Source organism: Medicago truncatula, chromosome 7 (genome assembly GCF_003473485.1).
Source record: "Medicago truncatula cultivar Jemalong A17 chromosome 7, MtrunA17r5.0-ANR, whole genome shotgun sequence".
Taxonomy (NCBI): domain Eukaryota; kingdom Viridiplantae; phylum Streptophyta; class Magnoliopsida; order Fabales; family Fabaceae; genus Medicago; species Medicago truncatula.
Window position 1 is genome coordinate 39253596 of NC_053048.1, and position 27901 is coordinate 39281496.

The 27901-nt window shown below is 31.5% G+C and overlaps 2 protein-coding genes and 1 long non-coding RNA gene across 5 annotated transcripts; 1 reads left to right on the top strand and 2 right to left on the bottom strand.

The window, feature by feature from the left end:
* Nucleotides 1-3685: 3685 nt before the first annotated feature.
* On the top strand, nucleotides 3686-6593 carry LOC112416261 (uncharacterized). Its single transcript, XR_003006575.2, has 2 exons — nucleotides 3686-3821; nucleotides 6376-6593. It is a non-coding gene; the product is annotated as an uncharacterized lncRNA (long non-coding RNA).
* A 7286-nt stretch (nucleotides 6594-13879) lies between these two features.
* On the bottom strand, nucleotides 13880-16308 carry LOC11427083 (UPF0496 protein At3g19330). Of its 3 annotated transcripts, none has more exons than XM_024769842.2 (3): nucleotides 16023-16308; nucleotides 14841-15928; nucleotides 13880-14233 (listed from the first exon to the last, which is right to left on the bottom strand). In XM_024769842.2, exons 1-2 carry the CDS (start codon nucleotides 16108-16110, stop codon nucleotides 14871-14873), a joined length of 1146 nt encoding a protein of 381 aa, XP_024625610.1. In that variant the 5' UTR covers nucleotides 16111-16308; the 3' UTR covers nucleotides 13880-14233; nucleotides 14841-14870. The 3 variants fall into 3 exon arrangements, with proteins under 3 accessions (XP_024625610.1, XP_024625609.1, XP_003624518.1); XM_024769841.2 differs by having other exon boundaries at nucleotides 13880-14255; XM_003624470.4 differs by having other exon boundaries at nucleotides 13880-14263; nucleotides 16023-16307.
* Nucleotides 16309-17869: 1561 nt separating this feature from the next.
* Nucleotides 17870-21560, bottom strand: LOC11437528 (putative serine/threonine-protein kinase). The gene is made up of 8 exons (XM_003624471.4): nucleotides 20868-21560; nucleotides 20212-20423; nucleotides 19914-20122; nucleotides 19576-19702; nucleotides 19386-19457; nucleotides 18993-19179; nucleotides 18771-18903; nucleotides 17870-18413 (listed from the first exon to the last, which is right to left on the bottom strand). Exons 2-8 carry the CDS (start codon nucleotides 20357-20359, stop codon nucleotides 18150-18152), a joined length of 1140 nt encoding a protein of 379 aa, XP_003624519.1. The 5' UTR covers nucleotides 20360-20423; nucleotides 20868-21560; the 3' UTR covers nucleotides 17870-18149.
* Nucleotides 21561-27901: the final 6341 nt, after the last annotated feature.

Sequence of the window (27901 nt, forward strand, 5' to 3'; positions counted from 1 at the left end):
CGGAGCCAAAACGGTAACATATCTCTTTCTCATACACAAACAATTTTTTTTCTTTTCAAAAAGATTCTTACAATTAATTAATAATCTTGCATCGTTATAAATTTATTTTTAAGATTATGTTAACAAATATCGTTAGGATAATATGTGAAAACAAAAATATAAATACTTGATGTGGTTAATGAAGTAAAACTCAATTTTAATACAATAAATGTACAAATTTTAAGGTAAGATTTTTTCGTTAAATTTCTTATCAAGTGCTCTTATTTTTATGAAAAATTCTAACTTATGCCCTTAAACACAAGTTAATGAATTAAATATAGAAAATTTTTGTTAGAATATATGCATTGAATTTAATTTTTTAATTTTGTAATAAATAGGTTCCACAAAACTTGAGGGAATATTTTTACTTTGAGAAATGTTAACGAGTGCTCCGAAGTACTATTTAAACTTTTAAAAGGTACAATCTCTGGTCATTATAAACAAAACTTTACATTTTAGATTCATTTAATTAATGATGTATGTTGTCTATAATAAAGACTATATACATCATTAATGGAATGAATGTGAAATGCAAAATTTTGTTTATAATAGTGAGAGGAGGGTGTAAATTTTTTGAATTTTTTTAATTAATGCATTGGAAATTGAATTATTTAAATTTTTTACAGAATAATTTATCCTTTAAAAATGCTTAAAGAGAACATCGGGATACTAGTTAACAACATCCTTCTACTTGAAACAAATGAGATAAAAGAAAGTAAGTTTTTTCTTTACTTACATTTTAGCGGAATGTGTATTAGAAAGAGAATTTCAAACAAAAAGTGAATTCCCAAAAAATTATTTAAGTACCAAAAAAAATAAATTAATAATGAAATATGTAAGGATTTGGTAAATACTCTCTCCATCCTAATTTATAAGCAAAAAACACTAATTCACATTTATTAAGAAAACTAACACTTGGTGATTTGATGTATAATTTTTTGTGTTCTCCTTATAATAAGTTTCATGGAAAGATGTAAAAATAATTTTCATTGGTTAAAAATTATGGAGAAAACAAAAAGGAGAACAAATTAAATGCAACTTGCATTTAATTTTACATTCGAAAAGATGATTTGTTTGAAAAAACATAAAATAGCATAAAAGTTGGTTTTTTTTGCTTATATTTTCAGACAAAGAAAATAAGATTTTTTTGCTTATATTTTAGGACGGAGGGAGGATGAAGTAGCATTATTTGTTTCTTGTGAAGATCAAACCCACAGCAACAAACAACTCTAATCATTGTCAAAAAAAAAAAAAAAACAACTCTAATCTTTCCCGGTTCAATTCATCTCCTTTTCTGGTTTACTTACATTGTTTTGAATTATTTTAAAATAAAACCCCCCAAATTTTAGAGTTTATTGAAACCCATTGTTTTTAAGTTTATAGGAATACTCCCACATCTTCTTAAACGAATACTCCCATTGTTTGCCCATTGTTTTCAGAGTTTATAGGAATACTCATTGTGATTTGTGCAATCAATTATACAAATCCATTCAAATTCAAATAATTAAAAGAAAATCAATTAGGTTTACTCGAAATGAAAAGGAACACATTGAGAATCAGCGGTGGGGGGGAGGTTTTGATTTGTTTTGAGTTTCACCTTTTCATTATTTCGTGCCAATAAGTATTTTTTGTGTTTGAAAGTTTTCATTTTAAAATGGCATGAAAATGGGATAATTATTTATAAGAAAAATTATTGTTATTATTAATATTATTTTTCGAGTATGAAAAAAAATCTTATCATGAAAGTAGAAGAAATATTTACAACGCACGTTTGCATCAAACGCAGGGCGAATATCAAACCTTTAAGAAGAATTACTCTATGAAGTTCACGTCATGGTAACTAAGGGTCCAACTCGTACTTAACGGTGAAAAACATGTAACAAATCTAAACAGTACTTGAACTTGTCATTTGTGATTGACTTGGTCAACATATCAATTGTATTATCTGAATCATGAACTTTTTCAAGTAATATCAGCATAGATACAATAACTCTTTAATCTTGTAAAACCTCACATCAAAATATTTCGTCCTAACTTCATAATTAACACTCTGGCTATCAGAGTGCAACTGAACTCCACCATGCCAACAACCAATTTCCTCACCAATCATGTAAACCATAAGGTCTTTTTTGACGGCCTAAGTTGTTGTCATGTAATCTACTTCAACGGTAGTCATGACCGCTATAGATTGAACTGATGATTTCCAACAAATAAGTCTTATTGCAAGAGTAAAGACATATCTCGTTGCATACTTACGATCATCCATATCACTAACATAGTCTGGATCAACATTTATTTAACCTTACAATTGAATGATTATGGTGACACGATAACTTCATCAAATTCTTTGTGATTTTTAAACATACTGTTAAACCAAATTGATGATCAATTTATGCGGTGATTAGGGGGCTCAGGTATGCTCCATTTACCCCATTGACCTTTATGGATGTGTGACATGTGGCAAAATAATATCCAACGGTTGAATTTAAAAAGGAAAAAATAAGTAATAAAACAAAATCCCTAGCCTAGCACTGTTCACTTTCTCCTTCAATTAACCTATCGTCCAACTCCTTCCCCTTACAACCTACAACCAATCAATTGCCGCCGCTCGCCGCCGTCAATTACTCCATCGTCGCTCACTTATGTCCAATCATCAGTTTCATGAGCAGATTTTCGTACCGCAATCGTCGCCACTAATCAGTCCAACAGTGACGTCACTAATCAACCAATCATATCCGCCATTACTTATAAAACGATGCTTTTGGTGTGAGTGAGAAACAAAACTGAACTAAGTTTGGGAATTGCCAAAACAATAGTTTTCAAAATCAGTTTATGGTTTCCTTTAATTCATTGTATTTGCATTTGAGTGGAAATTGAATATGTAGGAAACAGGTTATGGGAGAATAGATATGGAGCAAATGCGTTGACAGAACATATTGGTTCAGAGGGAGAAGGATATGAGAGATGAGAAGATAGGTAACAATCACAAGTGTGTCTCCTTATTTTAGCCTTTTTAATTTCAACCGTTTGAAACTATTTTGCCACATGTCACACATCTATAAAGGTAAATGGAGCTGAAATAAATGGAGCATACCCAAACTCGTGATTAGGTGTTGTTATAGGAATTAGTTATAGTGTGGTTAATTACTATAGTTTTCATCGATTAGGATATTTAAGTGGTTGATTACCGTTATAGGTGTATGTTTGATTGTTTATATGTATGTATATTAGCTGTAACAGCTCGATTTTTAGCTAGATTTATTTTAATTACTTTTATTATGTGTTTTATGTGTTTGTGTGTGATTATTCATCATTGGGTGCATTTTCATGAGTTTTCGTGTTAGAAGGGTATTTTAGTCATTTTGTGAGAACGGGTAAAATTATAATTTTGGGTGAGAATTACTTTTAGTGATTAGTGAGAATAGTTATTTCATTAAGTTACTAGAGTGAATTGAGATTTTACCGTTTAGTGACCGTTAGTGACATTTTACCGTTATTAGTTAATTATCGTTTGAAGTGTAGAAATATTTTGGTTTGAATAGAAATGGGTTAAGCCCACTAGAAACTAGGCTAAGCCCATTAATGGTCATACCTAAGGAGTTGTCTTAGGAAATATCACTTCATTCATTTCATAAGATATTTTCTAGAGAGAGGTAGAGAGAGAAAGTGGGAGAAGAGAAGAACAAGGGTTAGAGAGAAGAGTGAGAGCTTGAAGAATTCAAGGGTTTGAAGAATCATAGGAGCAAAAGTGAAGCTAGAGCTAATAGTTGGAGATAATTAAGGTAAGGGGGTTAGTTTTTATCATAATCATTTAGTTAATTCTTTTTCTCTTGTTCTATGCATAATTGATTATGGGAATAAGTGATTATCATGAACCCAATCTTTGAAATTCGTGTTTATGTTGTAGAGATATGTTTGAATATGTTAATTTGATGTTAAATAAATTGTTGATGATGAAATTGCAAGTTCATGATGTATGAAAATGGGTAGTTTGTAAATTATGCTCAATTGGTGAATTATGCATGGTTGTTGATGAATTGTGATATGTTTCATGATTAATGGTTGTTGTTGTTGTTTAGTCATATGATTGATGATAATTCATGGCTTGTGTATGCATGATTCATAATTTGTTGTTGAGAAATAAATTGTTGTTGTTGGTTTGGTGAAAATGGGTACTTATGAGTTTTGCTCAATTGTTGGATTGGGATATTGTGTTGTTGAATTATGGTTGAATTCATGTCTAAATGAAGTGTTGTTGAATTAGATATGTTGTTGTTGTAGAATGATATCATGGGTATTCCATTGTGTGAAGTTGTGGTTTGAATTGGTGAAGTTGAGTTAAGTGTTCATGTGAAGGACCAAAATGAACTTTTGATATATATAGGGTTGTTGACTGAAATTTTGTTATTGTTGGATGAATTGAACCTAGAAGAATTTCTGTTTTCATGTTGTGGTTGTGTTAGTTGAGTCGTTTGGGAGAAAACGGGTTTTTCGTGTGAAATGTCGATGTTTAAGCGCTTTCGCCAATAAGTGTTTATGTGAGGTTTTGGAAAATGACTTTTGGGATGGTTGAAACATGGAATTTTTGTAGATTATGTTAGAGTCAAGTGTCATGAGCGTGTAGGCGAAAACGGCATCAAAATCCGATTAACGGTTTGAATTTTACGCGCGAAATGGTGAAAAACACACTTTTAGAAAAGCTGATTTTTGGACCTGATACTGTCAAAATCGTGCCGCGATTTTTGCAGCCGTGCCGCGATTTTGATGGCAGAATGTCAATGGTTCTGGAAACGAAAAAACGTGCCGCGATTTCTAAAAACGTGACGCGATTTTTGTGAACCAGATCCTTCATATTTCACTATTTTTCACCCCTTTCCGCTTTGAATTGGATTTTGGTGTAAACATGAAAGTTTTAGGTAATTAAGTTATCTTTCTAATGGCTTTGGTTTGATGTCCAAATGATTTTTAGAACTTGAGTTATGATCATATTACTACACATGGGTCATGTGGATTTTTGTGAAAACTTATCGTAACTTTTTCTATGAGCCGTGGAACTTTTCCAAATTTGATATTAGGTTTAATGAAGTACTTAGAGTGAATAATTGAGTATGCATTTATGTATTTGGGAATGTGAATGTGTTGATGGTTTAAGAATTATTTTGGGCGGAGTTGAATCGGTGAAAACGGGTTTTGAGCTAAATGTCGTTTTGTCTTGGGTTTTCTCATACGAACTTAAGCTATCCTTTGAACTAATTTCTAATAGTTTGTAAGTGGCTTAAGTCCTTGACTACATGATTGATTAAGATTGAATTGTAGGATTTCAAACTTGAATAATTTACCTAACTTTGAAAATTATCAATGTTGGCCGTTTGCCACATGATTTGGATTTTTGTCGGAAATGTTTCTTGAGCAAATTGTCTTGTGAGTTATTGTGATTATTCTTGTATGACTAAGTGAAGTTGTATGAATGAGTGATTATATTTTGGATATGATGTTTATCATGAGATATGTATGTTATCTTACTTAGAATGTAAGGAATGCTTGGATGGTGAAACTATATGTGATAGTTGATGTTGAATGGTTATATGTTGAATATGATATTTATCATGAGATGTTGTTTTCCCTATTACTTAGAATATGAGAATGCTTAAAATGGTGAAACTATATGTGATAGTTGATGTTGAATGACATTGTTGATTATTGATGATCATGTTGATGTGGTGATGATGAATGCTATGATTTAATTGTGTATGGGCATGTTTTCTTGATAATGCAAATGATGTGGAGATGAACAATATAATTGGGTGTTGTCCTATATATTGTGGAGAAAATTGTGATTGTTGTCGCATTATCGAGTCTTGTTACATGTCCATGCATCATAGTCGTGTAGTTGTAAAAGGGTTGAGCTCTTTTACTTCGGAGATTATGTAACGCGGGGGTGAACCCTTACATACGATGTTGAGTTGTTCCATCGGAGGTGACGACCTTTTGGAGATTTGGTACCACATGCATTTATGTGTCAATAAGTGCATATCATGACATGAGTCTTATTTGATATATGTGATTGGTGATTGTTCATGAAATGTGATTAATGATTATTCATGATAAATGTGATTGGTGTTTGTGATGAATAATTATGAATTGATAATTGTTCATATGATTGATTGATTATTGATGTGAGATATCGGAGTGTGATGTAAGTATTTATGTGTGATTATTATTGATCAAATGCATGTTGTTAATTGAAATATTCATGTTAACTGCTGTTTGGATTATGATAATGTAATACTTACCCCTAGTGGTTTTAACCGCCTACCTGTCTGTATGGATGGATAGACGTTGTGCAGTAGTAGTGCTTGGTGATATCGGGAGCTTTCTCCGATATCGGTGTTGAGTCGGCTCTGATCTAGGCTTGTTGTGTTGGTCTAGATTAGGTTATTTTTGGATTTTGTTTTGTTGGAGATTCCCCGTTGTTTGGAATTTTTGAGGTGCATCTTTGTGATGTAATTTATTACTTCATAACATGTATATGTTGATTACTATGGTTTATATTCCGATTCAACTGTTGAGGTTTATATACATGTTTATTGATTTTTGAATTTTGAATATGGCGTAGCCTCTATTTCTTGAATAAATGTATTATTCGCATGTTTAATTGCTTAAATAGAAATAGGAGTGTTACATTAACCACTCTGACTACTTTGTAATCAAAGTCCTCGCGAGCTTAACTCAATTAGCATGAACAATACATAATATATGTAAGGTCCGAGGTTTAAGCCCCGACCACCACAAAAAAAATCAAAATAATACAAATCATTGACCATTTATTTTAGGCTTAAATATGATAATTGTTCCTGTAATTTGGGTCAGTTTTGATTTTCATCCCTGTAAAAAAAAAAACTTTGAAATATATCCCTGTAAAATTATTTTTGTTTGAAAAAGGTCCCTGACCCCACTATTCATCTGATTTGGCCACGTGGCGTGCCACATAATATTAAAAAAAAATATATAAAAATTTAAAATTTGATAATTGTTTTTAAAATTAAAAAATATGAAAATAAATTTTTAAAAATAAAAAAATCAGAAAATAAATTTTAAAATAATTTTCTGATTTTTTTTCTATAATTTTCAAAATTAAATTAATTTTTTTTAATAAAATATATTCTAAAATTTCTGGAAAAAAAAAATTTAAAATTAAAATTTTCGTAAAAGAACAAGAAATTAGATTTTTTTTAAATTATGATTTATTTTCGAACATTTTAAATTTATAAATTTTGAAAATATAATTGTCATTATTTTTTGAATTTTTTTTAATATATAATTTAATTTTCACATTTTTTTTCAAAATTTATAATTTTAACTGTTTTTATGTCAAAAAATTAAGTTTTCCAAAATTTTAATTTTCAAAGTTTTTTTTTTCGGAAATATTTTATGATTTTTAAATTTATTTTCAGATTTTTCAAAGTTTTATTTTTATTTTTAAATTTTTAATTACGTGGACTGCCACGTCAGCACCATTTGGCAAAAGTTGCACAGTCAGCAACTGCCACGTGGCGAATAACATGTCAAGTCATATATGAAGTGGGGCCAGTGACCTTTTTGAAACAATTTTTTTTTTAGAAAGATGTATTTCAAAGTTATTTTTTTTACAGATTTAAGCCTTTATTTTATATAATTTCAAAACAAACAAAAATAATGACAGAAGTGTATAGATTTTTGTGAAATAAGTTTCTAATGTCTTGTATTTTTGTAGTTAATGAAGTAGTCAAATTATATATATATATATATATATATATATATATATATATATATATATATATATATATATATATATATATATATATATATATGGCATTTCAAATGAGAGAAATTTTTAAATGAGAGGCTTCAATCTCAACCATTGGATCAAAATGTATGGCTGAGATTAAAACTCCAAATTTAAAAAGTAACGTGTTCCCCTTGCTTTCTCTGCCTCTTCATCTCTTTACCTGCTCCACTTTTCTCTTCCATCTCTTTCCTCTTACCATTCCAAATTCCATCGAATACACCATCCTCCTTCTAACGAAGCTTTAAAATTCTGGTAACAATTAACAACCAATTTCTATGAAATCTGAATCACTGAGTATATTTTAGGAGTATATGAATGTTTAAATCACAGTGAAATTTGAAGACCCTATAATCGATCGATAAAATAATGGTTTTAATCTGTACCGTACACTTTGATCTAATGGCTATTATTCAGTACTCTCACCCTCTCATAATAACCACTCATCTCATTTGATACATCCCCATATACATACATATATATATTACACTTCAGTTGATTTTAACATAAAAAAAATACTTTTTATGATTAAATAAGAGGGGAATAGAATGTATGTTTAAGCATCTTTTAGAGGAATAGAATGTATGTTTAGGCATCTTTTAGGGGAAGTAAATGAGTATTTTAACATAAAATGGAAGATAAATGTAATTTAAGTTTCTCTTATGGAAGAGGAGTGTGGTTTACTCTTACTATAATTAATTACGACAAGGCCTTGTCTTTAAAGAAAGATAAATGCTGAAAATAATTTCTTTCTATCAATCTTTCTAACGCTCACTTTTTCATCAGCTAAAACACATGTGAATCTCACCATTTTATATGAGATCTATTTTTAAAGTGTGAAGCTCACATGAGTTTCATTCAATTAAAGAGTGAGTGTAAGAAAGAAAGTATTAATAAGAGTCCTCTTAAACAAATCTTGATTGGTATGAATAATCTTTGAGCTTGCACACATACAAGTAAAAAAGTTAAAAAAATTTAATGAATGATAAAAGCAAGGTGACAATTTTTGTTTTATGCATGTATACACAAATTTTTTTAAGAAAATGCTAACAAATACTGTTAAGATTTTTTTTAGGCAATCATAAATAATAATTTTGATATAAAAATAAGAAATTATAACTTTTACATATATTTAACTTATATTTTTTATTATTTTTTTGCGTAAGTTTTTTTGAAAATGTCACTGAAACCCTTGTTAACTTGATATATATATTTTTTAATTTGATGTTCCAACCAACTAAGATTTATTCCTTATTTCTATTGATGGCAATGGAAAATGGTGTGTGTTCACATGGGAAAGTTGGATTCAATGATTAGATTAAGTGAAGAACATATTCTTAACATGCTCTCTCAACACTAGATTTTTCATCACACTATCTTCCAAAAATTTAAAAATTCTGAAAATTAATTTTCAGAAATTAAAAAAATATAAAAAATTAAAATTAAGATAATTTTTTTTTAAAATTCTGTAATTCATTTATTGAATGTTAGAATTTTTTTTATTTCAATAAAAATAAAATTTTGGAAACTAAGATAAGTTTTTATTTTTCTAAAAAGAATATATTTTTTTATTTCATAATAAAATAAAAATCCTAAAAAAAATAAATTTGAAATTAAAGTTTTTTATTTTTCTAAGAAAATAAAATTATGGAAAATAAGGTTTTTGAAATAAAATTCTGAACAATTTCATTTTCATTGTTTCAAAAAAAAAATTCTAACATTCAATAAATGAATTACAGAATTTTAAAAAAAAAATTGTCTGAATTTTAATTTTTTATATTTTTTCGATTTTTTTAATTTCTGAAAGTTAATTTTCAGAATTTTTAAATTGTTGGAAGATAGTGTGAAAAAAATCTAGTGTTGAGAGAGCATGTTAAGAATATGTTCTTCACTTAATCTAATCATTGAATCCAACTTTCCCGTTGTGGGAAAGAATTAACATATTACTCAAATTTATCCAATCTCAAAATAATACATATATTATTGGGTGTTTGCGTGCCCTCGGGCTTATGAATTAAGACCAGGATCCTGGAATCAGGCTGGATGTCTGTCAAGGCCCGTTTCCTGTTTTTAAATTATATATTTTGGAAAATTTTAGTTTAATTGTTGCCCACCAAAATTCAGTTTTTATTCAAAAAAATAATCAGTTTTACTGTTTTTTTTTACAAAGAAACTCAATTTTAGTTTAGGTCTTTCCATAAAAAAATTGTTTAGATCTTATAAAACATTTCAATTTTTCTTTTTAACCTTTTTCTTCTTCTCAATTATCAACGTAACTAAGAACATTTTCAGTATAGGAAACTAAATAACACTAAGTATGAGTTCAAATATGCAGTGACAAAAATTAATTTTAAATGAAATGATTTTAGTTAAAAATGAGTTGACTGTAAAGTGATAGTCATTTATATTTATATATTCATGTAAAGCGGAACAAAACAATAAATTTGAATGAAAAAAAATATATATTTTGAGTCAAAAAATACAAATGCTAACTCAAATTAAAATTAATTCAAATATACTAAAATCTATTTTGACTCTTACAATATTGAAGTAACATATTTTTAGGCGCTTACGATCAATAAATGTACGTTCAAATTGAAGCTCTAGTTAGTAGCTTCATTCAATTGAATGTGGTGTGGATGGGGTAGTTTGGTTGGTTTGCCAATAGTCCATGCCTAGAAATTCATAAATGGTCTCTAAAATATTGTCAATATCAAGCAATATAGGCACGATTTGGTGAAACTTCATCGTTGTAAGGGATTCCAATCAACACCTGATGACGATGTCGACTCCACATTTTGATTTGATCTTTAAATTTATTTGCTCACGATAAATGCGCTTGTTGAAACAAATTTATTTAGTGGAACTTCTCCATGCACATTGGTTGGTGTGATGGGTATTGTGGAAAGCCAAATTGAAGTTTCACTCTATCTATTTGGGACATTTCAACTATTTCGAAACATGTTAGATAGGTGGTTGCAGACCATGTCTCACTTTCGTGCTGATTGAACGTACCCTTTTCACTACCGTGTCACACATGGCTTTGTAAAGTGCGACCAAATACGCCGAGCCCCCAATTATATTTTCCAATCTTTGTGGGCGGTCGATGCAACAACATCATCCAATTAACTCTTGAGAGATGTGGCGTGATCTATGATTAGCTCCCATCCAAAGAAAATTATCTATCTAGATTAATTAAGTTATGTAAAAGAGTAAGAAAATATTTATGTCAAGGGGAATGGTGAATGAATTGAGTTGAAAAGGAATGTTGTATTTATAGTGCAATGCAGACACATGAAATAGTGTGCATGTCTCGCCATTCAACCGGACGAGACTCCCTGCCATGCTGCAGTTGTGTGTCACTTCCAATGTCTCTTATTAAACGATTGTTTTTTTTTTTTGGCTTTTTGCCAAGAGAAAGTGAATTTGTTAGGTAGGAATGCCAATGGAGTTTTTGGCAAGTACCAGCCCTTTTCACATTATTCCATCATTTATCACCCTAGAACAATGTGAAATTATATAAACTATAAATATAAAAGAGAAACGTTAACGAATTCTCTAGAACACTTTTTATAGAATTTTGATTTTTGATTAAGTAATAATTACACTATTTTAATAAAAAGTTACTTTCTTTTCTTAAAAAAAAAAGTTATTTTTCCGTCCCAAAATAACCGAAACATTCGAGAAAAAAAATTGTCTCAATGAATTGTTGAGTTGAGAAGTACGTTGTACTTATTGCATCACAAGAAATAATGTGCATGAACAGTGCAGTTCGCCATTTTAGACGACGAAGCCATTCTGCGGTGCTGCAGTTGTTTGTCACGTCATTTTTCTTATGATACATGAACAAATATTAAGAAGTTATTATTGCATTGAAAACTGAAAGTGATATTTATTTTAAAACAATTTTTTTTTGTTAAAACGACACTCATTTTAAAATGGAGGGAGTAGTATTATAATTTAAAAAACATTATAAAAATCATGTATTTGAGATGCTCTAAAGTCACATGAGTTGCTGACAAGTGACAGCAATAAACGATCACGATTTGCAATGGTGTGCTTCCAAGAGAGAGTACCTGGTTTTCTCATCGGACTTATCTCGTGTTATTATAAAAGTACAGTTGTTTTGAAACGAAATGAAAAGTAGGAGAAATCAAAAAACAAGTAGTACTAATGTTCTGGGCATGGTAATGTTGCATCTAAACTAATTGAGTACTGTTGTCCTAGTTAACACAGTTGCAAAATGAATTATAACCTAGTTGAAAATGAATTTTAATCCGGCTGCAGTTTACTGTAACAAAGACAAACTAAATTTGTTTTGGATTAATGATAATGTTACAATCTCGAATTTGAAGAGATAATTAAATGGTATTCTCAATCAAAGTGACCCAAGAATGGTGGTCATTGTTAAGTATCGTGGTGCATCGGTCGACTCAAATGGACACGTTTAACTCACCAAAATGAAATTTCAAAATGACAACGATGTAAGAACCATGTTGTCTATATTCACTTAGTATAATTTCATGGGACCGTCGAGTTAGACACTATCTTGGTCAAATTTGTTCATGTTATTGAGACAAGCTTCATTTTCCCAGGACATTCAAAGAAATTGCAATTTACAATTTTGAATCCGGCTAAGAAAGCACGCCATCTTGTGATAGTGCTACTAGCTTGGCTAATCCATGATATTGTTTGTGTTTGTAATTTATTTCTTTAAGAGTATCCTTTCTATTTCATGTTATCTGATATGAATTATGTTGTTTTATTTGAGTTAATGAATGCTAGTTTTTTCAATTTCTTGTCTGTGTCCGTGTTCTCATGTGTCTGGTTTTCAAGATTCGAATTCGTATTTCATTTTTAATGTAAAAAATAAGAAATTTTTATACGTCTGGAATCCAATCTCCGATGTACAAATAATACAAGCAAGAAAAAACACAAACTTTTACCCTCCATAAACATACTTTCGGATAAATAATGTCAAAGGACACTTTCAAAACTATACATTATTTTTTTTCCTAAATGCAAGATGTTGAAAACTAGCTCCCTACTTATTTTATGCATAAGATTAGAATAAGCAACTTGACCCCAAAAACCGCCATGTATCCGGCCCACAACGATGCCTAAAACTAAACTAATAAAACAAACAAAAAGAAAAAGGTAATTGCTCTACAATTCCCTTGAATTGCTGAAAATTTCACAGAAACAAGCATCAGGTCCTAGAATGCGATCCACCCTTTAAGCAAAAAATGCCCATCCGAAGTCGTGACCAGACGGGGCGAGCAATGGTGAGAGGCACACTAAGCAATCTTAAAGGAGGGGCCCAACTTGTTTCGGATTGAGTGGTTTAAATTTGCAGGAATTTTGGGTCTATTACTGAGCATGGTGTTCCATGGGGTTGGAGGTTTTCAGGAGTATGATGCAGGCTTAGCGAGACTGGGTTTTGGTTACAGTCAATTGGGCAGGGTATTGGGGAACTAAGCACAACCCGTCTAATTTTTGGCAAACGGAACTCATAACCATTTTTTGGCCGAGATTACCCAAGTTACTACCCGCAAAATCCAAATAAGAAACTGGTGTTGCATGCGGATTGAAGGGGGTGTTGGGTACTCAAATGACAGATGAGTTAGTAACAGTTTTACCAGCACAGGTTCAGTTTCATAAAATTAACCCATAATATCCAAACCTGTCTAAAGGTGTTGGTAAAAAACTAGGTACAAGAGCTTGTTGTTTAAGAGCTAGGAAGCCTTGGGGGGGGGGGATTCAAGTTGGTTGCAAGTTTGGAGCTTTTCTTCCTCTTGCCAGTTTGGGATTAGGTTGCATGACATTTCCTACCGTTGTCGTGCTATAAAAATGATGCATTTCCATTTCCTACCATTGCCAAGCTATTATACTGTTACCCTAAAATGCATTAAGAATAAGAATAAACAGAACAACAAAGCATTATACAAACGACATGATAAATTTTGGTTCTAAAAAGACGAAATTAAATAAACAGATAACCTAAATACCAAACAATACCGAAAGCAAGATATAAAATTTGACCCTGTGATAAAATTGCAACAAACATAAAATTGCAATTTTGCATAACACGATTCAGTGCATCCTGAACTCATGATACATAACAAGTAACAACAATTACACACTACCACAGATAGCACAGTCACAATGTCATACTAAAAGATTGACCCTATGATAAAATCCTTAAAGCAAGATATAAAACTTGATGGTAATTAAAAGAGCTAGGAAGCCTTGGGGGGGGATTCAAGTTGGTTGCAAGTTTGGAGCTTTTCTTCCTCTTGCCAGTTTGGGATTAGGTTGTATGACATTTCCTACCGTTGTCGTGCTATAAAAATGATGCATTTCCATTTCCTACCATTGCCAAGCTATTATACTGTTACCCTAAAATGCATTAAGAATAAGAATAAACAGAACAACAAAGCATTATACAAACAACATGATAAATTTTGGTTCTAAAAAGACGAAATTAAATAAACAGATAACCTACATACCAAACAATATCGAAAGCAAGATATAAAATTTGACCCTGTGATAAAATTGCAACAAACATAAAATTGCAATTTTGCATAACACGATTCAGTGCATCCTGAACTCATGATACATAACAAGTAACAACAATTACACACTACCACAGATAGCACAGTCACAATGTCATACTAAAAGATTGACCCTATGATAAAATCCTTAAAGCAAGATATAAAACTTGATGGTAATTAAAAGAGGCTAGCAGATACTAACTAAATATTATCATGTCAATTTAGATATATCATCATATATTGTTACAAATTATAAACAAAGCCTATGCTATACTTTCAATTGTTGGTCAATGGTGCATGCTTAAACAAATTGCATGCATACAAATCAGCAGTAACTATCTCATAAAAAACTATCATCATAACAGGGTCTAAAAATAGTAAGACCTATTGTGAGTCAATTACAGTAAATTTCAAAATCATACCTTAAATTTACATTCCCCAACATTGTTAAACTAACTTACTACAGTTTGATGATGTGATATCTCTTTGAGTAATGCACCTCTAGCTTTGTTAACAGTATAAAAGCATAAATATATATGCTGCTCAAGATCCTTAAGCAACTGTTCAAAAATCGGCTGCGTCTTCCTCAGTTGCTTGATCACTTCCTGTATAGGATGTCTATCCCTTCCCCTCTCCAACGCGAACCGAACATAAGCCTTATCGCCTTCCACCGCAGTTTGAAGCCGGTCCACAAGACTATCAATAGTGTTAACATGATTCACAACAAAAGTTCCACTCTCAGCAGCATCAAGCTGCTTCAACCTAGCCAATTCCTTTTTCTTTCTTCTCTTCTGAAAAGGAATACAAAACGGCACCATTGACGTGAATCCAATCGAAGCATGTGTAGCAACGATTACCGCGGTGACAACAGCTATGGACACAGTTGCAAGTACACAAACGGCACAACCAACATTGGCGCCACGAAATAAACGAATTCTATGCTGGCATTTACGCCTATCGAGCTGAATTTCATGTTTCAAATCGGAGAAACTATTCCGCAGGGTATTAAAATGAGGGAAAATAAACGGATTTTCATGAACGTTAAATTCGACGAAAAGATCATAAGCAGTGTCACATTGCGGTTGAGATAGTGAAGAACAGTCTGCAGGAAGAACAGATATGAGATCAAAGACAGGGTTATACATTTCACGAGCACGATTAACGGTGCGAAAGAGAATTAGACAAAGATGTGAAGTGGTTTCACTGTGATCAAAGTAAGAAGAAACAAGACGTGTGAGGGTACTTTTGGGTTTTGAATTAGCGAGAGTTTCACGGACGCTGTTTGCGTCGGGTTGTAGAACTTGGGTTAGGATGTTACGGTGTTGTGAATCTTCATCTTCTTCTTCATCATCTTCAAGTTCTTGGACTTCATGTTGCTGAATTTGGATGTTGTGTGGTTGAAGAGGGATTTGAATCATGGTGCGGATTTCGTTGTAAGAAGGACCTTGAATAGCGAGATCGAATTCGCGAGAGACATTGGGGCTTGATGATGGTGTTGGTGATTGTTGTTCTGTGAAATGAAATTGGGGTTTTGAGTGAGACATTTTAACAAACAGTTGGTATGTGATTGAAATTGAAGAGTTTTAGGGTTTAGTGTAATTTACCTTGTGAATGTGGAGGAAGAGGAGGTGGAACGTTGCGTGGTGAAGGAGTAAGTGAGTTGAAAGAGAGACATTCCAACATTGTGTTCATGTTTCTATTGTTAATGATATGATGTTTGTACAATGACTGTCACCATGAGAAGTGTTCTCTGAGAATAAAACTCCTACAATTGAGTTGGAGATGGAGAGGGAGAGGGAGAGGGAGAGGGAGATAGAATAGTGGTGGCTTGAAGTCACTAAAACTGTTTGAGTGTGGACTTTGAACTGATGTTGTGGGTGGACCTAAAATAGTCAATATTGTAGTGTGTTTGGTTCCACGTTTTAAAACCACCACGATTTCAAAACCGTGTCCCAATGTTTCTTTTGTCGTGGATTGGAGAAGTTGGGAATTCTACCAATGGGTGGGAATAGGTCAGATCGATCTTCAGGAATCGGACCATGGATCATAAGGAATATTTTTCCATAAATTTATTTAGTTAAAAAGATAGGACCACTAGTCATAAGGAATGGTTTTTAAATTTATTAGTCTATTTAAATAATATGAATAATATTTGTCGTTATTATTAGTAAATTGTGTACTTTCTATTAAATTATAATCTTTTTAATTAAAGTTTATTAATCTTCTTTAATTTTCTCATATTTAAGCCACTGGGATTGGATTAATGGTGAGGGGTTTGGGTAACATGCATGAGGTCTTAAAGTCAAACCTTATCGTCTCCAACGTACAAAAAAACAAATCTCTTTGAATGTATTATAATATGCGTATTTTTAAAGTCATGTGTAAATTTAAAGAAGTTTGTGGTGGATAAAGCCATTCTCTTGTTTATTTGTGGATTTTGGTTTGAAGTTGGGAAAGTTTATTGAGACCAAAATAATTTTTTTTTTTTATAGAATTTTGATTTAAGTTTGGTGCACTTCATAACCTTTTTAGTCAAACTTAATTTGACTTTAAATTTATTTTTTATTCTCTTTTTGCTGTTTGAGAGATTTCATTCATCATTTTATTATCTTTTTATACTAAATTATAAAACTCATACGATTGTTGGTAATATATTTTGTCATACATATATTTGAGGAATGGGGAATTGAAGAGGGTGATGTGAATTAAACTAAAGGGGGATAGAGTTTTGAAATTTTAATTATCCTTTTGCATGTCACATATGTCAAAGTGGCATTACGTGATGTCCAAGTAGAGTAAAAAAATGTCGACATATGCTTCAAATTTGAGAAAAATTAGGGGACCACAAAATTGCAAAACGGGACAAGGATTTCACATTGGTCTAAAAAAATAGGATGAAAATTGTATAATTGCAATACTTATATAGGAGTGATTTTGTTAGAGTTGTTTATCACTTAAACCTCACCAGGTTAATATATTCATTTTGTTAACATTTACTTTTTGGGGTCTGTAGATGAAACGACAAACAACACTTAAACTCACGTGCACAACTGCGAGGTCTCGAGTTTGAACTTAGCTAAAGATGTCCCGCCTAACAATATTGCCATTGCTAGTTGGGCTAGACCTAAAAAATTAAAGTATATTCCATCTTTCTAATTTTTGGGGTCAAGTTACAGCTGGTTACATCCAGTTTTTTGGCACATTAATGTGAGACAGTCCTGAAAGTCTAACAAACTATGCAATGTTAATAAATGAATTTCAAGGCCAGTTGCTTGGAATTAAAATTGCCTCCCTTTTTGCTGCAAAGTGAATACTTGCATTGCATTATGCCAAAAGGAAAATGTAGTTTGAATTCAAAGCCATTCGTCCAATACTATATAGTACTATTAGAATCATCAGTTATAACTTCATCAATGAAATGGAACTATGTGGTCACTAGACAGCAGAAAAATTAAAGAAAAAAACTGATAAATAGTTTACCACACCAACCAATCTTCACTGTCATATTATCAACAAATAATTGCTTACAAGAGATCTCATCTGATATATTTATGAACCCCAAAAATCATTAGGGGAAAATAAAAGAATACAACTGCTCATTGGCCCAGGAAAAAAAAACAAGGGATAGATACAACTCCTTTTTATAATACACTTGTGAAGCAGCTAGCCCTATATGTAATTCACAAATATAATATAGGCAACAATTTATGAAAATAATACAGTCTTTTTATTTATTTATTTGATTTGAATAATTGGCTTCCGAGAGTCACGGTTGGTGTTCTTTCACCCATCATTGTTGTCAAGTTCATTTCTTTTTCGATGATTCGATCGAGTTCCATTTCCACGTAGCTCATCGCAGGTCTTCTTTCACTTGAAGGATCCAAACATCTTATTAACAGTAGGATGTAACTTTCCATGCCTTCAGCTGTAAATCTACACTCCATTCTTTGATCAATGATTGTATTCATAGTGCTGTTGTTTTGATTACTTAACACCTGCATTAGAGAGAATAAAGAGCACATATCAATCACACTACAATTATTAAGTACAAACACAAACACGATCAAAAGTGTCGGTGCTACAGAGCACATTGGCATGCTAGATCTATGATTGTTGAGTCTCATAGTGGATAGAGATATTGTCTTAAATAGTGATTCTAATATACGTTGGTTTATGTCCAACACTGCAAACTCCACACTCCAGATGTCTGGTACTGAGCGTTAGGGGTGTGTGTTCAGAATTTCACATTCGATAGTGATTTAGTTTAAATAGCAATTCTAATGGTGATTCACACTGGATGATATAGTCGGAATAGTAATTCTAATAACGAAGTTAAAAAAATGATCATATACCGATTCGACCAGATTCTGATTGGTGTTTGGATGGGGTGATTCTGTTGCTTCCTTCCCACTCAACAATTCCAGCAAAAATACCCCAAAGCTATATGCATCGCTCTTCTCAGAAAATTGTCTGAACTCTCTCACCCTGCAAGAGATCATGGTGCATGTAAATCAAGAAAAATGCATGTACAACCATGACAATGTGAATCATAGATGATTTTGTAGAGCAATTACTCAGGTGCTAGGAATATCTCATCTGTTGCAACTTGAGAAGATGTGCCTACAATTTCAACTCTGGCTAGGAAATTACGAAGTCCTGCATCTGCGACCTTAGAAATGAAGTTTTCATCGACAAGAACATTAGATGTTTTGAAATTCTTATGCACCAAACGGGGACTCAAAGAGTGAAGATGAGCCAAACCTGCATAGAAAATAGTATGAACTATGACTTGGCATTTAAAAATCATAAACAATTTCGTCATAGCTTTATGCATAGACAAGGTTTACCAAATGACTGAAAGTCTTAGGGTTGTGTATCCATTAAGATACTTGTGCATTTTTATCTAAAAGAGAAGAAAACTGATACCAGGAAAGCCACAAATGCTCACTGATTTTGCAAAGGATCACCTTTAGCGGCACCTTGAGCTATTGAGAGTCTATGTTTGAATTCTAGCTTCTCTCTCGGTTGTTGACTAGCGCCTTCAAAGGAAAATCAAAGCCAATATTATCAGCAATAGTACAACCAAACTTCGCAGACGTATAAGATAGAACTTGGTCGAAATGGAATATAGTCACAGGTGAAAATGCAGAAATTTACCATACAAGTGACTTGAGACGCTTCCATTAGGCACATATTCGTATATAAGAAACTGTAGATTGTTTTCTTGGCAGTATCCAATAAGAGTTACGAGATTCCGATGTTGAATAGATGAAAGATAGCGTACCTAAAGTAAAACTCAATCATGTTAGATCAAAGCATGAGAAAGAACAAGGCATAATTGCATTTGAGAAAAGATAAAAAAAATCCAACAGAATTATAACTGGAAAAGAAAATGAGAAATCATAATACAGTTTCATATCATAATTAATCATCAAACTGATTTAATAATTTCATCATAATGAAGCCTGTCATTCAGAATGAAAACTAAGTTTTACCTCATCAACAAATTCCTGACTTGTGACTCCGCGACGCTTCTTGATGGCTACAAGCATTCCGTCTTGAAGTAAACCTTTGTAAACCTCGCCAAATTTCCCTTCTCCAATTAAATTTTTGTCATTGAAATTCTTTGTTGCATGTGAAAGTTCTTCCATCGCAAAACGCCTAGTATCTCGCATTTGCAACTCAATTCCACCATGTCTACCAACTGCATGTAATGAAATTCCTCTGCATCATTAGGGAAACTAGCACATATTGATCACAGAATACACTCATGTTATTTGAGATGTTTGTTACCTTGTGAAGGATCAGAGGACCCTGTCTCTGAAGTCCTAGAAACACTTGTTTGGCGAAACAAATAAAACCATATAAGTATTATCGATATCCCTACCAATGCCACGGCTCCTGCAGCTCCTCCTATTATTGCTGCAAGAGATTTTGACATCTGGTATGGAAATCACTTCACTTTTGCTCTACAAATTTACACCAACTACTATTATACATCCAACCTGAACTCCAAAACAATAAAAAAATTATCACAGTCTATAAAATATGAATCTAATGTGCTTCTAAAGAAATGAGACAAATCCTCTTTTACCTAAAACATTGTAAAAAGAAAAGTTAAATTACATAACAATGTTAAATAAAAATTTAGCAGAAGACATGCAGTTAAGAAAACAAATATATAAAACTAAATAGTACATAAATATAATGTAATGCAGCTCAAAAAGAACAGTACATTACATAGTTTCAACTTCAAAGCTGAACAAGTTTAAGAATTTCTGCAAAATGCATGTGTGATTCTAAATGTCATGCAAGATGATACAATTGGATCTAGCTTAATAACAATGCATAAACTCTTCACATATATAGTTTACATTTAAGAAATAAATTAAAGTAAAAGTGTGAAAATGGAACATTAACAAAAACAAATACTAAAATAGAGTGGTTACTTTTTGTGAAATCAAAATAATGAGGCAGGATCTGAGAAAGCCTGTGATACATTTACCAATGACACTTTGCAGAAACCTTCCAATGCTGGTCACGAAAATCAAGATTGACCAAAAACCTCCCTCTTTCTTCCCTCATATGCACCAATTGCATCAAAATGGTTTCACAAAATGAATTTTTTTTCAGCACACACACAAAAAAAAACCAAAATAAACAAACCCTTTTAAGATCAGAAACAATTGTTGAAGTTGAAATACGAAAATGCTTCCTAAAAGGTGGTGGTGCCACTCTGTAAGCAATGAAAACCCAGAAAAAAACCTCTCTGTCTCTTCTTTGTACTTTAATTAATTAATTAATTTTATTAATTGAAATGAAAAAAATAATTTTTTTTCTTCTTAGCAAGAGTTTATGAATGTATGTATGATGGTTGGATAGTGGAAAGAGACAATGCCGACAGAAAGTGACCTTGCGCCGACAGACACAACACAACTATCAGCAGAAGGTTTATTACTACTACCACCTCTACCAAACATTACAAACCCAATTATAAATATATATATCTATATATGTACATGAACTATTGAAGAATTCAATTCAATAAGATTGTAATTCAAGCATAACCAAAAATATTGTACTTTTGAGAGAGAAAATGTGTGTAAGTAATGTTTGTTTTGTGTTGTGTGACAGAGAAGAAAGAGAGAAAGAGGTGGAAATAATAATAATATAAATAATTTATATTACATTTTGTGGGCTGTAAAGTAGCATAATTGTTGTCTAGTACTGCAAGTTGAAATTGAGGTTTATTTTGTGTGTGTCGTGTACAGGGCATCCTAGCTGTAACAGATTCACACTGTTATAAAAGTACACACATGTAGAAACTGTAGTACATGTTTGCAAATGTAGGTAAAATTTCTTACACAAAATCAATTGATTGAGTTCAAATAGTTAATTAATTTCATTTGAAGATGATTCTTTCGAAAGAACACACGCGTTTGAATAGTGGTTGAAGTTAAGTTTTACTTACTTCAAAGCTGAACTTCAAATTATAGGACCTTTTCAATCTTCACCTATAATTCAGAAGGTTAAAATCAATAAAATTGGATACCTAAATTCTTTGTTGTAGTTAAATAGTCGTCAAATCTAGATGCAAGATTCAATTACACATAAATCTAACGATATTGTAGCCACTATATCGATAGACTAGTGCATATTTGTAGATGTAGGTAAAATTTCATACACAATCAATCGATTGAGTTCGAATAGCTAATCAACTTTGTTTGAAGACGATTCGTTCAAAAGAACATAAGATTACATACTAGCTGAAGTCAAATTTTACTTACCTTAAACTTGAACTTCAAATGATAGAGGCTCTTCAATCTTCACCTATAAATCAAAAGGTTAAAACCAATAAAAATCAGATACCCAAATTCTTTGTTGTAGTTAAAGAGTCGTCAAATCTAGATGCAAGATTCAATTACACCTAGATCTAACTAATCTAACAATATTGTAGCCACTATATCGATAGACTAGTAAATATTTGCATATGTAGGTAAAATTTCATACACAATCAATCAATCAGTTCGAATAGCTAATCAACTTTGTTTGAATACGATTCGTTCAAAAGAACATAAGATTAAATATTGGCTTAAGTCAAATTTTTACTTACCTCTAAGCTGAACTTCAGAATGCTAAGGTTCTTATCCTATAAATCGGATGGTTAAGACCGATAAAAATCGCATACACAAATTCTTTATTGTAGTTGTAGAGCCGTCAAATCTAGATGCAAGATTCAATTACACCTGGATCTAATGATATTGTAGTCACTGTATTGATGTAGCTATATCGGCGCAGCAGCTGCAGAATCGTTAAATCTTTGTATTTTATTTTCAACAAGATATGCAACTATTGTATTGGTAGGCACTATATCGAGGCAGTAGTTAGTGGAGTTGTTAGTTAAACCTAGATGCAATATCTAATTGAACCTAAATTTAAGGGTTTTGTAGTTTTTACATGAGAGGTGTAAGTTTAGTTTTTCACCATTCAAATTTAACATATTTAAATTTTTAAGTGTTTCTCTCTCGTAGTGAATGGTGAAAATCATATTTTATCCTCTCATTAAAGTTACACATAAGGGGATCAATTCTAGATGATTTTTTTTGGGTGGAGTTCGAGGTTCGAACCTCGAACCTTGCATATATTATACATTGTACTTACCAGCTGAGTTAAGCTCACGCGGATAATTATAGATGATTTGATTGCATAAAATCATGGATTGAGGTATTGATCTATACATATATTTTCATAAAGATTTTAGTTGATTTTATATTTGTCATGTATAAGCACAAAAAGGAAAGAAAAAAAAAATACCAAAAGGGCAAGAGAGAGATTGAGAGTGAGAGATAGTGAGATTCAAAGTTGTGGCTTGTTCCTTTGTGGGGTTGTTGTACCCTACCATCCAGCTATGTTGACGTTGCTCCTCATAAGTCTTTTATTTATAAATGTGTATATGTATATATCTGTACTAAAATAAGGGTTATGTTAATTAGATGATATATATAAGTGAATGAAATTCAGAACAAAAAGCAAAGAATATGCAACGGCAAACTCTACTCCTTTTAAGCTTTTCTTTATTCCCATTTCTAACAGCAACACTACTTTGGATTCTTGTCGATTACCTATTTCTTTAACCAATAGTATTATATATTTAAGATCTTGGCAACCAGTTCTCCGGCTTGTGTCCTCGAGACACCGGTTAAGATAGTAAAGAAAAAGCAAATTTTAAGTTGAAAAAAACACTTTTTTTACACTTATGATAAATTGATTACACAAATTTTAATATAATACTATTGTATTTATTTATCTAACGAGTATCCAGAGCACCGATTACCATTACCTTATATTTAAATGGAAGCGCTTTGTGTTGTTGTATAAACTTTATACTAGTATAAAGTAAGCATATATAATTTGAATATAATGGGGGTGATGATGATTACTAAGAAGTCAATAACTTGTTAGAAATTTTTAGCCGTCGAGACCGCAGGGATTGGACCAATAAAATCAACCCACGAAGAATTGATCTTTCTGTAAGTTTTTCTTTTCCCTTTTACGGTTAACATCATTTTTACCTACCAGCATGTACCTCTTCACTCTGAAGAGAGTGTGACAATGACCAAAAGAAAAACAAAGAAATAGGCCTGTGGTGTACTATGACTATGAGTCTTGTATTGTATTGGCAGCAACGTCAACCAAAATGATGACATTGTTGCTTTTCATTTGAAAGATTCTTATACTCGTTCAAAACAAGAGAGTTTGGACGCAATGATTGGGGATGTTCATATGTTTGGGTAAAATAGAATCAAACCGCAATCTGAATCAATCCATTGCATTTAGGTTGAGAATTTTATTGATCGGGACACAAAATGGAATCAAAATGTTTAAACCTAGTCTAGTTTGATTTAGATATCAGATTTTAAGATTTTCATCTATATACCCGTTTGCCTAACCCGAACTTGACATGTTAATTTTTTTTTTTCTTTCCATAATGCTTTACATATTATACTACCTAGTACAAAATGTCAAGGCAAATTGGAAACTAAAGCTAGGTTTTTTTCGTTGTCAAGTAATTTAATGGTTAAATTTTATATTTTTCAAAATGAATAAATAAGGTGTTCGGCGTCCGAATATCAACCCCGCATATAATAATACATGTCTCTGCCAACTGAACTATGCTCACGGGGACGAAGTTATTCCTTTTCTACATATTTGTAGATTGTTATTGAGGGATTGTAGAATAATACATAGAAATTATAATATGGACTACCTTTATAATTTTATTTTTTTTAAGGAATAAGTTGTTATTCATGGACTAGGGCATAGGAAATGTTGAAAACTCTAACGATGACATATGTCGTCTTTGATTGTAAATGTTTTTTTTTTTAAAAAATTAAATTAATTCACCTAAATTAACACCGAAGAGAATTGAACCTAAGATTTTGATGAAAAACACACTCTCATGTTCTAAGTCAATACTACCAGACCAACCCAAATAGATTCTTTGATTGTAGATGTTAATAGCCGTCCTCCACATTTTTAAGATTGTAATACTTTTTTGTAGTGACCCATAGTTTTTTGGTGGTGTTAAGATTGTAATACTAACTTATTTTTATTTTTTTTTTAAAGAAATCAAAATAGATTATATAAACACCAACAAGCTATCCCCAACACAAGGTGTGTCAGAAAGGATAGTCCAAAGTTTACAACTGAAGAACAAACAAAATAAACAAATAATTAAGTACCACCCAAGCACAACCAAGGGTTTTGGCACCAATCATGAAACTGATAAGGGAAAACTACACAACTAGCTTTACGCCACCAAAAGGAAAGAAGTTTTATATTTCCCAAAAGATTAAGAATTGAGTTCTCTTTTCCCCATAAAATTCTGCTGGTTCTCTCCTTCCAGATAACCCAAGAAGTCGCAAACCAAATCATAAACATGAAAGAGCATCGCGATCTTGCAAGACCTGAAGCCGAACCAAACTGAAGGAAATGATCCTCTGTGTTTGACGGCAAAGCTGTATAAACATGTAACCAATTCCGAACTAAATGCCAAAGCTGAGCAAAAACACTGCAATTTAAGAATAGATGTTCATTTGTCTCCTGCACACCACACCACCTACACACATTTGATCCTCATACTGAATTATCCCCCAACGAAATAAATTAACCTTAGTAGATAGTCTATTCCAAAAGGGCCGTCAAGCAAAAGATCAAGACCTTAAGCGGTGTAATACTAACTTAATTGAAATCAGTTTGATTAAATAAAAAAAAAAAGAATATCTAAGCGTCTTTAAGATGTAACATCAAGTGGCTCTAATAATTACACACAAATAGTCCTAAAATCATGCATTGAAGACGCTTTTTTATTTTTTTTAATGTTTTTTAGGTATAAAGTATTTCTGAAGCTGGTACTGATGAACAAACCATTAGGAGAGCTCTTCACATCTAGTTAGCATTTAGTGAGAATCTCAACTCAATAATAACACTAATAATGCAGTAACCAATAAACCAACAACGTTGTTAATTACATAATGTCAACTTCCAAAATAATTGAGGTTCAATGATTTTGCATCCTTTCTGTTCATCATATAAGTATTATCAAACACCATTTTGCAATACAGCCAATTAATATAGTTTTGGTTCGGTCTCTTTAAAATTGGCATCACTGCCCTAGTGTCAGTATATTTATTTAACTGGTTTTGCCTCATATAGATTCACTGGCCCTTTTCCATTCTGTATTACACAGTTCACCTAACATCAAATAAATTCAAATAATTTTATTATTTCATTTCCCTTCAAAAAAAAAAAATTTAGATAGTACAATACAAATCAATAGAACCCCACAAAAGATATCATACATATTTATATTGTGTGACGTACAATACAAGATTACCCCTTTCCACTATGCCCAATGAGGAAATCCAATTACTAACATGTCACTGTTTGAATTTTTTCCTTTTCACATTTTTGTAACTGTTTGAATTGATTGTCATGTTCATACTTCATGTAGCTTATTTGGAGGGTACCCTCCTTCACACTTTAATCATAAAGCTATATAGGCTATGAAATTCAAGGACTGAAAATAATTGATGACCAATATGTTTAAATAATAACAAAGCTATATAGTCACATTTGTTGGATATATTTAAATGAATTTGGAACTATGAGCATTACTTTATTTTTGATTTGTGTGAGTCATCAGAATCTTATATATAAGACCTCACCAAGGACATATTTTTTGATAAAGACTATGACAAACAACATTATTCCTTTCATTGTGCTCGATGATTATTGTTTTTCTTTTTTTTGAGGAAATGATTATTGTTAGCTAGCACCATTTTATTTTTCCTTTCGGTTAAGTTGTTGGAACTTAGAAGTCATTGAATATAGCCAACCATACATCTGTTAACATGGGTTTCTAAGTTTTTAATTGTCATTTCGTCACGATCCTTGATATTTCAATTGTTGGATTAATTATTTAATTAATCAATTATGGATTGACAATAATCAATTATTATAAATTAATGTTATAATTTATAATATGGTCTATTGTATTAAGCACTTATTAGTTGATGAATATGTATGATTGGGCTATTCTTACTAAATTGACCGTGATGGGTTGGACCATTTAGCTAAGCCCAATGAGAGGTCCATGCCCTCAGCCGTTTAGCTATTTAAACGTCATCCCATTAGACGGTTAAAGTATTCTTCTGAACATTCTGGTGCTAAACGGAATGAGGGTAGTCATCCCTCTCATCCTTCTGACAACTATCCTTCATAAACCTAAACATAGAAGATATATAATTTCTTATTCCTTCTTTGATACTGATACTCATATGCTATAACTTGTATCTATTGATCCATGGCTGAATCCTAAAACTTTTATCAATAACTTACATTCATACATAGTGGACACATTTTTAGTCACATAGACATGTCCAAATTGCAATAGTAGATATTTTATTAAAAGAAACCTTATGTTATCTCTAATAAGACCCATTTATTAAGAATTATAAGAAAAAGATTGAAATATTCAATAATTTAGAAATTAATTTTTAGAAAAATAAGTTGTTTTGTATTTTCTTTCAAAAAAAAATAATTGTTTTGTGTTTGTTCACTAGAATGAAAATCACTTTTTTACATAAAACATCTGTTATTAAAAATGATTTTCTAAAGTAAAATAATAGTTGAATCAATTTTTCATTTGAAGTCATTTTTAGATTTTTTTTCTTCAAATTTTCATTTTTAAAATAATTTGAAACAAACAATAGAAAACTTCTAATGGTGATTATTTTATTTTTAAAAAAAAATTCTCTTTTCATAATTTCTTTGTGTGTAACAAACATACCTTAGTATTTTAGGATTGTGTTTTGTTTTGACACTTCGATTATCAAGAAAATGAGTTTGTAAGCTAGAGTTCAGTTGAAAGATAAATAAAATTCGATTAAAATATTATCTAATTAAGATTCTACTTGAAATT